We start from the raw sequence: 11,553 nt of genomic DNA on the forward strand, positions 1-11,553 counted from the left end.
TTACCACCAAAAAAATCAAGAAATTGTTATTTCTGCTGAGAGCAAAATGTGGATTATGAGAGAACATGTTGGAGTGCTGGTGCCTGAGAAACCATGGGTTCGGAACTTTAAAGGAGGTTTCGAGTTTAGATGCACTTAAATTCTTCATAAGGAACAGAAATGCAAGGATTACTTATGATGAATATTCTGGTGTATTTTTCTTGCTGTCTTGGAAATGTTCTCCAATGAGACTGATGTCTTATGAGATTACTAGCCAACAGATAAGGACTATTAGAAGAAATTATGGTTATCAAATTTGTTGTGCAGATGCTTATGTCGAGAGCTTGGTGACTTGTACTGCTTCCATTCCTCGGAATGTTGTGTGATGTGATCTTAGGACTTGTGTTAGAGTTTCATTATGTAAACAGCGTGCAGAAACAATTTAGCCTTATTCGTTAGTGTGCTTTTGTATTATTTGAACAAACACCTAAGCTAGCATTGCTATGTTTGGTGTTTTATTATGTATAGATGTACTGTTGGTTTCTATTGCGATGATTTCATATGGATATATTACAGATAACAATAATATTCATTTTTGCATTAATGCTTCTTTGCCTAACAGCGCCACAAAATGATTTTGTTATAGTACTGTACTGCAGTTCTTCTAGGATCTGATTCTTAGAGTCTGCCAAAACCTCATGTTATACTCATACTTTACAATACCTGTGAATAAAATCAGTCCAAACTAATGAACTTGTAGTAGTGCTGTATTCGTTTTTTCCCTGCATATTTAACATATATACTTATGTAGTGTGCACTTGAGAAATGAAGCAACCAGCAAGGGACTTACAAACAGGACAGCACGCAAGACAGAACTGAAACGCAAATTTTTTCAAAGTAAAATGGTTAATTAAACAAAAATTGCATCCGATCCCTAGCAAAAAAAGTAGACTTGGGATGAAGTAAATGCAAAGAGGTGGGAATTGGAGGGTAAAAAAGAATCTGGTTGAAGTCTTGAATGACTTGACTATGATAAAAATGTATGACCGGTATTTGTCCACACAGTAGTTCTAATAGTGTGCGGTAATCAGAAGCCATAGTTGATGTAGAAGGGACCATCCATAATGCTCCAAAAAGACTTGTTTGTACAATGTCAACAGCATATATTGTTTAGAAGTTTCCCGATTCAGTTATGTGCATAACAGTACCAATGTATTATTGTCCAAATGTCGTTACCTATGAAAGGATAAATGCTACCGGTGTATGAAAAGAACTGAACTGGCCTCAGCAATATGCCAAGTAAAGCCCTATCTTGCTGGTTGCTTCATTGCTCAAGTGCATACTATAAAAGTCCCTGCAATACCTGTGAATAAAATCAGTCCAAATTAATGAGCTAGTAGTAGTGCTAGTAGCAGTATCCAGTATGCAGGATTTCGCTCAACAATTCATCTTTACTGGTCCCCTAGCATTGATCTCGTTTGTTGCTGTTAGAATGTATCTTGACATAAGCAGGGGACAGTGTATATATATCTAATTCACAAGAACTAACTATGGCATCCATCATTTACTTACTATAATGTATGTTAAACCATTAAACCAAGCAAATTAAGCTGCGACAACTTGACAAGACACTAGTCTTGAAATATTTTCCAAGATTTGTTTTCTTGAAATCAGGGGGGTACTTTTTTTTAATGTATTTCTGACTACATGATTTAAGGCGAGATTGTATCTTTGAAATATAGAAATCTCAGAATGACTAGCCATCATTTATGTTAACTAATTTAGAGCATATTTTGGGAAAATCAAATGTACAAAGAGTAAGGTTTAAGATGCAGAACCAAAGTCCAAAGAGCATAATAGGAGATCTACAGCAAAGTGAATATTTCGTCATAAGGAGTGATTTTCTTTTATCTGCTATGACAAAGTGATGCCTGCTGATATTGTGCTATAGTTATTTTGTAAATAGGCGGCCAATTTTGTTGTCATTCACTAAAGCAACATCTCAAGTTGTGTATAGAGGATTGATGTACAGATTTGTAATTTACTTCTCTTGATGCAACGATTTCATCAAAGATGTCTCTTAGATATATCATGCTCTTCATTTGATATGAGGAGCGCGTTTTTTAAGTCACTGACTGTTTTCAGATTACATAAAAATGTTCCTGTAGTTAGTTTTCATTACCTGCATGCACTAGGTTATTGACCTTTGCGGGCTATTGACCAGGACTGCATCATTTCTTTTATGTACTGTCCTATGCTATTGTGTTGGTTAATCTGATCATACTCCAGACACGCGAATACCCTTGAGGAAAGCCTTGTTATGTATTCATCTTATTCTCACCTGTGTTATGCTCAAGTGGTGCAATCTATCTTTTTTCTACAATATGATCCTTTAGTTAATTTTATTGAATAACCAAGATTTTGAACAATCCTTGAACTATCATTTGATGACCTGTCAGAATACTTTTTTTTTTTTAAACCTCTACTTAACATTTTTACAAGATAATATTATGGGGATTTTTGAAACGTCAATTTATAATTTTGTAACTCAAAAAGTCGGGTCAATTTCGAGTTGGGTTTCACCAATTTAGTTTTAGATTCTTCGAGTTCAGTCATTTTCTAGAATGTTTTCCAATTTTATGTTCAAGAAACAATCTATTATTTTGATTTTTGAATTAATTTTAAGTCGAGTCAAATTTTATTAGTCTTCAAACAACATAAAGATGATTTCGTTCACCTTTCTTTACAGTGAACGGGTTAATTAATTTTATGAGTATTTTTTTGGATAACGTTAGTGTTATCAGTTGAAGAATTTCAGGGAAAAATGCAGAGAGAATTAAGATAAATCAGAGAAAAAGCTAAATAGAATTTGTGTTTGTTTTATTTCTGAATAAATGATTATTACAACTTCAGGGAATATATATATATAGATTCTAATACATAAGAAAAGCTAGAAGAAAACTTCTTGATCAAGCTAAATCTAGCTGGCAAAACTCACAACAGAATCGGTAACCGCAATTTCTATTGTACTCCCGGAGTACCATGCTCACAGTACTCCCGGATTAAAACAACACAATTAGTTTTTTTTTAAAAAAAGATATCCCTAAACGAGAACAGGAGAGAGAAAATCTGATTAAAATTAGGGATTATAATACCCTAATTAATCAGTCAATAACGATGGGGAAAGGGGAAAAAAGGAGAGAGAAACTCAAAAGGCATATTGGAATGCCATTAATGATGGCAGATTGAAGAAGGAGATAAGTGCGAAGAAGAAAATCAAACAAAAGCAGCAGAATAAAACTAAATGTACAAAATAACATAAAAATATTGAAAGAATAACATATGGTTATATACAAAGTAACACAATATAACAATATAAATAACACAATTAGTAACATAATTATATTTATCAAAATAACACATGGTGTCTGTGAAATAACACATGGTTTTAACAAAATATCACAAGAACGTAATTGAATAACAGAAGCTTAAGAAACAAAATAACATTAGGTTTTAAGTAAAATAATTTCATTTAAATTACAAAATAACATTCACCTCCACTACTTTCAAAGACTAAAATAACACAAATTAATAAACACAAAATAACATAAGATCTAAAGAACAGTAATATCATGTTGAGATAACAGTAGCCAAAAATCAAAATTTAGAAGCGAAATTTGTTTATCTCCTTTTTCATCTTCATCTACTACATCATATCTCCATGTATTAATTGCATATTACATTTTTAAAAACACAAAATTATCACAAATTCAACACTAATTAACAAAATAATTTACAACGAACTATTCAAAAACTTACTTCAAATATTAATTTATGTTAGTTTTGGGTTTGCTTGAGTCGGAATTTTGTCTTCAATATTTTGCAGACGTGCAATTGAAGATTTTCCACTCCATTTCATGTGGAGAAACTGTAATTTCAAACTGAGAAAGAAAAAAGAAAAGTGAGTGGATAGAGAAATAAAATGGTTTGATTTTGATTTTATCTTTCTTATATATAATTAAGTTATTTTATTTACTTTATTTGTTATTTCGTAAAATAAAATTTGGCATGCGCTTCATTTAGTTGGGTTTTAACCCATTAATTTAGGTTGGACATGGAGTACAATATTAGGTACTCCAGGAGTATCATATACTAATTGGTAACTTACAGCAGTATGCTCAATAGTTAGTTAATTTTGTTTCAGTCAGTTGGTAGTTAGTTTTCCCGCCCCTTAACATTTGGAGCTTCTCTTATAAAAACCCCACAAATCATCTGCTCATTTACAAATTTCTCAAAAATTTAAGCAAATCTCTTATTTTCTCTCTCTTCACAACCATCTCTCTTCCCAACCAGTTTTTCTTCCATTCCAATCCCGCAAACCCAGAAAATGAAAACTAAGTTCAATGAAGCGCTGCAGAAAAACATGAACTTACCGCTAGATTTATGCCAGGCTATTTTTCAGAACCTGCCAGCGAAATCCCTTCTTCGATTCCGCGTGGTCTGCAAATCTTGGTGTACAATAATCGATTCCCCATTTTTCATTAAAGAACATCTTTTAAATTTCAACAATTCTTTTGGAAATCGCTCACTGCTGATCGATGCAGTTAGAGAAGAAGACTATGATCGAAAAATCAGAATCGTAGACTCAACGTTACATGAAACGATTCAGTTTACTGTAGGGGAAGATTGTCAGGTTTGGGAATCTTTAAATGGTTTGATCTTGCTCGATGACAATTCTCGGAATCGAGGTATGGATCCAAATTTAAGGTTGTATAACCCCTACTTACATAAATCTTTGGTACTTCCACCATGTCCCAAAACTGTGTTACCCATGAGTATGTTTGTTCTTGGATTTGATTTTTCTACTGGAGGTTATAAGGTGATTGGATTTAGTGCAGATAGTTCTTCTAAAAGTAGACTTTCATCTGGTATTATAGTATATTCATGTATTAATCGTTCTTGGGAGACAAAACATGTAGTATTGAATGATATGGTGACCTATGGAGATATTATATTGCGTAAGCCTCAAATCTGTAAAGGGTCTGCACATTGGCTGGTCAGAGGTGTAAATGGGCTACTCGAAAACACCCATGTCCTTTCCTTCGATTTTGGAAGCGAGGACTTTAGTGTTGTTGAACTCCCTCTTGAGAGCTGGCCAATGTAGAAGTTTCTGTTTGTCTCAGTCAAATCTTTAGCCGTATTTTCTTTTATCGCTGACAGAACTGGTGTATGGAAGTTGAGAGAGGTCCCTCAAAACCGTTGGGAATTGTACAATACCAAGACTTCAAAACTTGATTCTTTCACTTTCACTGAGTTGAAGTATTTTGGAATAAGTACAAGGGTTGCTTATGATGAAAACTCCGGAAGATTGTTCGATATTCGTTTGGGGATGCCTACATCGAAACTGATGTCATACCAAATTAATAACCAGCAGATGAAAACTCGTGGAACAACTAATGGTCTAATCAGTTTCGCAGATACTCAAGCTGAGAGTTTGGTTGATCCTTTGAAGCTTTGAAGATATCGAAAGGCGATAACAGGTACAAAAGCATGGCTTCTATCAACTTACGCCACTTAAAAATTTCAGAATAAGCCAATTAGATAGTACTGTAATAAACATTTTTTTATTTCTGTTGTGATATTAGGACAGTTGTTGTACTGCTTCCATTCCTCGGAATGTCGAGTTATGTGATCTTAGGGACTTCTGTAAGCGTTTCATTGCGTTTGTGATTTTAATGGTTCGTTCTTTTTCTAGATCATTATGTAAACAGCGTGCAGAACCAATATAATGTCTTTTTCTTTAGCGTGATATTGGATTCATCAAAGGAACTACTAGCACTGCTATGTTTGGTGCTTTATTATAGATGTACTACTGTTGGATTCTATTGCTATGATTTCATATGGATACATTGCAAATACCTAAATCTTTGCTTTCACATTCATGGTTAAAAAATTGTTGTTTAGAAAATTGCAAACTATAGGACTAGTAGTATTGCTGTAGTTGTTTGTTCACAGCAAATTCAAACAGTTTGTACTCATTAATTAATGCCAATAGCATGCTAGATTTCGTTGATTTCTTCCTACTAGTTGCTGACCTTTTGAGTGATCAATATTCTACTATCTTAAATCCTTCATTTGTTGCTGTTAGAATGTATCTGAAAATAGGCAAGGGACATTATAACTATACATTGCTTTACTAAAAGGAATTTTGAAAGATAATGTGAATACTGCTCTTGGGATAAACTCAGATCATAGAATACAGAGACCTAAATCAATTTGTTCTGAATTTTGAATGATCTTTGAACCCGGTCCAACATACTAATACTAATCCAGGTCATTCAGTATGATTAGATCAGGCCAGTAGCCACATATGTAAGTCACAAAACTACATGTCTTTGACACTAGTCTTGAAATATTCTCCAAGTTAAGGTTTTGAGTATTTTCATGAAATCAGGTAGTATTTTATGCAGTAAGTTTGCATAACTTGCATTTGATTGGCTTCTATTCATTCAGCCTTTGAATGGTATTTTTATGGATGACTATTATTTTATTATATCTTGCCATTAAAATTTCAATTCAGGTGGTTCTGTTACTTTAACTGCTAGTTTATGATCAAGTTGTCTGTTATGTGACATACTTCTAGTGTTATCCTTCTACTGTTCACTCTCTCATTACACAACCCTCTATTGACCCGACCTATAAATTTTATTTTATGTCCTGTTCTATGCTGCTGCATTGGTTAATCTGAATCATATTTTTTTAAAAAAAAATAAAATAAAGGCAAGCAGTTTATACGACGCCTACGACGCAAGTAGTTCGTCAGTCCTTCCTACGACGCCTCCCGTTCATTCTTCTTCATTTCATCATCAGATCTAGACAAAACCGAAAACAAAAAAAAAAAAAGAAAGATCTATATACCAACCGCAGCCATTAGATTATCAAGAACAACCGACCAATTTTCTATAACAAATAACAACAAATTCGAAAACAAAATTAAAAATAAAAAAAATTAAAATAATAACTTACCTAAAATTCCAACACAATCCACAAAATTTAGCCTCGAATTTGGCTATATAAGGCCAAATTCGACCTTAAAAACTCTAGATCTGGAGTTTTTGAGGTCGAATTTGACCTTAAAACCATTAATTTGGGTTTAACCCCGAATTTTGCTTGATATTATGGCTCAAATTTGCTCGAAAATGAGGCTCTTCGTGGTGAGGCTTGAGAAAGGAAAAGGAGACGAGAGTAAAAGAGATGGAGAACGGAGATGAGAGAAGAAAAAGATGGAGAACGGAGATGAGAGAAGAAAGAGAAGGAGATGGAGGAGAGAGGAGTGACGGCGTGAGAATGGAGGAAGAGAGGAGCGGCGTGAGAATGGAGGAAGAGAGGAGAGAGGAGTGAGAAGAAAGAGAAGTAGATGGAGGAGGAGAGAGAGCGTGAAAACTGAGGGATGAGGAGAGAGAGCGTGAGAAATAGAGGGGAGGAGGAGAGAGAAGAAGAATCATTAGAATTTTAGGGTTTTTTAACAAATGGCAAGCGGTTCACGGTTTAAACCGCTTGCCATTTACAATTTGGCAAGCGGTTCACCCAAAACCGCTTGCCATTTATAATTTGGTAAGCGGTTCACCCCAAACCGCTTGCCATTTATAATTTGGCAAGCGGATTTCCAAAACCGCTTGCCATTTGGGGCTTCCCATTTACTATTTTCTACTAGTGAGATTAGTATGAAGTTGTATCAGATGCTGTTAAATGGTTTATTATTCAATAATAGTCTGAATACATAAGATTTCTTTTATATATATATATCCTTGTAATATGACATTATTTTTGATATAATATTTAAGTATTATAATTTTTTTCCGTTAAGGCCCCATTTTATAGTTTAGAACAGGGCCCCGAAATTTAACGGGCCCTGTGGGGTGTGTTAATTGGCAAAGAAGGAGGATGAACCGGAAGAAGTGGGCGTGAGCTATATACTTATTTATGGAGGGTTTGATTTTGGGATTTCTTTTTTTTTTTTTTTAAAAAAAAAAATATTCTTGTTGGATACAAATTTTTTTTTTAAAATTTTATTTTTAAAATGGGATATCAATTGCTTTCTTTTATTTGTTATTCAGGAATACAATTAGAGTTTCGATTTTGTTGTACAAGTATAAAAGATTGTAGACTAACTAAATCAAATTTGTTATTTTATTCTAATTTTTGATTTTAAGGCTCTTAAATTCTTAATTCGTTAATTCTACAGATATACTTGGTTGCTGCTAGCCGAGCCCGAGCCGGGTAATAACGAGTTCACGACTATGCTCAAGAGAAATCCAGTTGTAAATTATTTTGTGTCAAAAAAAATAGGATTAGTAATAAACAAATTAATTATCGAGTTATAATTGTATTCTAGTACCTTTAAGTCCAGTATCTTTAGTTTTCGTAATTGGAGAGAGTAAGAATTAGTTATAATTTGTTTAAGTGATACACTTGAATTAATTAGTACTCTTAATTCATGTACCACTATAAGCAATTGTTGTTAGGGCCTTGCTTGATTGACTGAACTGAACTTATTGGAGTTGAACTGAACTGAATATTTTATGAAAGAAAGAAATTAAGATAAGAACTTAATTTATTGGAGCTTGGACCGAGATTAGTCTTCAGCCGACAAGAAAAGACCTGTCCGAAGGTTCCATTAATTTCAATGCATGGAAATTTTGTAATTATTATTGCTCATGATTATTTCAATGGTATTATTGTGGATTCTAATGATATAAAACGTTGTTACAGCGTTACACTATATACTCCACTGGAAACCTTATGTATACTGTTGTAGTATTCACTATCGATCTATATACACATGATTTATTTCAATGGTATTATTGTGGATTCTAATGATATAAAACGTTGTTACAGTGTTACACTATGTACTCCATTGGAAACCTTATGTATACTATTGTAGTATTCACTATCGATCAATGCAAACAAAATTACTTTCACAACCAATCATGATTTTATACTCGTATAAGCTTGGTTTCAATAATAATCATTAATAGTAATCTTGGTTTCAATTTAATGCTTCATATTTAAATAGCATATCTTGTTCATTTGATATATTTATAACTTATTTTGTTAATTAGCTATTTACTTCTTATTTCTAATTTGTTAGGTAAATTTATACGCTTAACTATCTAATTGCTTGTTATTGTTGAAAGAATCAAAACCTTTATTGATTTTTAAACGAATTAATGTTTAGAATCAAAGCCACATACGGAGTAGATAAGACCCTAATGTATAAATCTTAAACCAATGATTGTGTTTTAGGATTAATATATATACAATGGTACCCTAATGTATTTCAAATGAACCCTAAGAATTTTCAATCGTACTATTGTAGTACATACGACCCTTTAATGGTATCCATAGAGGGTTCACTGGTATCTATCCTTGACTCCTTGTACTCTAATTAGTGAAATCCTTTTATTATACAGACAATACAGTTAAACATTATTTAGATGTTTTCTAGTACTACCCTAGAGATCTCCAACAAAACCCTTGTATAATACAGTTGTACATTTTTTTAACTCAGTGAAAGTATATGCACTTGAAGCTTTTAAACCATATATGCAAACACATACCCTTGACATCCTGGTAGTAGTACCCTAGGAACCTTTAGCAAAACCCTTTTATTATACAGTTGAACATTATAAAGATGTTTTCTAGTAGTACCCTAGAGACCTTTAACGAAACCCTTGTAGTGTACAGTCGTAAATATTTTTGACTTAGTGAAAGCATATGTATGTGAAGCTTTTTAAAACATTATATACAAAAAGGAAATTAAAAAAGGTGATATGTACATTGCCCCCACTGTTGTAAACATATGAATGGGTAGTTAGGTGATCATGGATTATGTATATATGGTAGTATTTGCGGTTTTATTGAAACAAGATCTTAATTAGTTCTCTTGTAAATCCATATTTAATATAATTGTATGATGTATGAGATATGTAAGATGACTTGATAGAGTTAGAAGTTCCATGTAAACTTAATTTGAAGCTGTCAATGGTACTTGTATGATGATCGATGATACGCATAATGACACAAGTATTTTTTTTTTTATCAAGCATATTTTCAATCATCATCACCATTCATTAACAATAAATTGCTACATATTTCAAGGAAGTTGTAAGTTGATTCTATTAATTTTGTAAGTCAAAATGTTATATTTTGAAACTTTTCAAGTCATTTTAGATAATCTTTTTAAAAAAGATAAACAAAATACCCTTGACTCACTGGTAGTAGTACCCTAGGAACCTTTAGCGAAACCCTTTTATTATATAGTTGAACATTATAAAGATGTTTCTAGTAGTACCCTAGAGATAGACCTTTAACGAAACTCTTGTAGTATACAGTCGTACATATTTTTGACTCAGTGAAAGCATATGTATGTTAAGCTTTTAAAACATTATATGGAAAAATGAAAAAAAAAAAAAAAAAGTGATATGTACATTGCCCCCACTGTTGTAAACATATGAATGCTAAGCTAGTTAGGTGATCATGGATTATGTATATATGGTAGTATTTGCGGTTTTATTGAAACAGGATCTTAATTAGTTCTCTTGTATCCATAGTTAATGTGACTGTATGATGAGATCTGTAAGATAACTTGATAGGGTTGGGAGCTCGATCCATGTAAACTTACTTTGAAGCTATCAATGGTACTTGTGTGATGATTGTTGATACGCATAACGACACAAGTATGCAAGCATATTCTCAATCATCAACACCGTTCATTAACAATACATTGCTACATATTTCGGGGAAGTTAAAGTTGATTCTATTAATTTTGTAAGTGAAAATGTTATATTTTTGAAACTTTTCAAGTCATTTTAGATAATCTTTTTTAAAATAATCTTTTTTAAAAAAGATAAACAAATATCCTTGACTTCCTAGTAGTAGTACCCTAGGAACCTTTAGTGAAACCCTTTTATTATACAGTTGAACATTATAAAGATATTTTCTAGTAGTACCCTAGAGACCTTTAACGAAATCCTTGTAGTATACAGTTGTATACTTCCTCCGTTTTTTTTTTTTAATACTTGCTAAAGTTTGACTTTTACACTATTTACACGTTTCACTTTGACTAGCTTTAACAATTTATACTTAACTAAATATATAGTCATGTAGATCTTGTTAGATTCATATCGCTTTATACAATTTTCATATCTTATATGTTAGTGTGCATATATTAATAATATAGTCATGTAACATCTTGTTAGTCATGTAACATCTTATATGTTAGTGTGCATATATTAATAATATAGTTCAAAGTTTTTAGCGTGCATATGTTCTTTTAATGTTGGCAAGTGAATTAGTTAACTCCGCATCACCAATTCAATAATTAAAGCAGTTAATAAACACTACTCGTAGGCAATTAATATATTAATAAGTCCATCCAACCCTATAGAACAATAACTAATAAAGTAGACATAAAAGTTAATTAAAAAAAGAGGATGAACATTATTATCAACCTTAGTAATTAAGGTCAACCTAAAATTTTCACGGCCTAGAAAAGAACCATCTTCGCTGCTA

At 32.5% G+C, this 11,553-nt stretch overlaps 1 protein-coding gene across 1 annotated transcript; it reads left to right on the plus strand.

Annotated features, from left to right (window-relative positions):
• Positions 1 to 4,366: 4,366 nt before the first annotated feature.
• LOC145606977 (F-box protein At1g11270-like) lies at positions 4,367 to 5,768 on the plus strand. The gene is made up of 3 exons (XM_081662782.1): positions 4,367 to 5,139; positions 5,200 to 5,476; positions 5,625 to 5,768. Exons 1-3 carry the CDS (start codon positions 4,367 to 4,369, stop codon positions 5,766 to 5,768), a joined length of 1,194 nt encoding a protein of 397 aa, XP_081518908.1.
• The last annotated feature ends 5,785 nt before the right edge of the window (positions 5,769 to 11,553 follow it).

This window comes from Chenopodium album, chromosome 23, assembly GCF_948465745.1.
Source record: "Chenopodium album chromosome 23, dcCheAlbu1.1, whole genome shotgun sequence".
Classification (NCBI taxonomy): Eukaryota; Viridiplantae; Streptophyta; class Magnoliopsida; order Caryophyllales; family Amaranthaceae; genus Chenopodium; species Chenopodium album.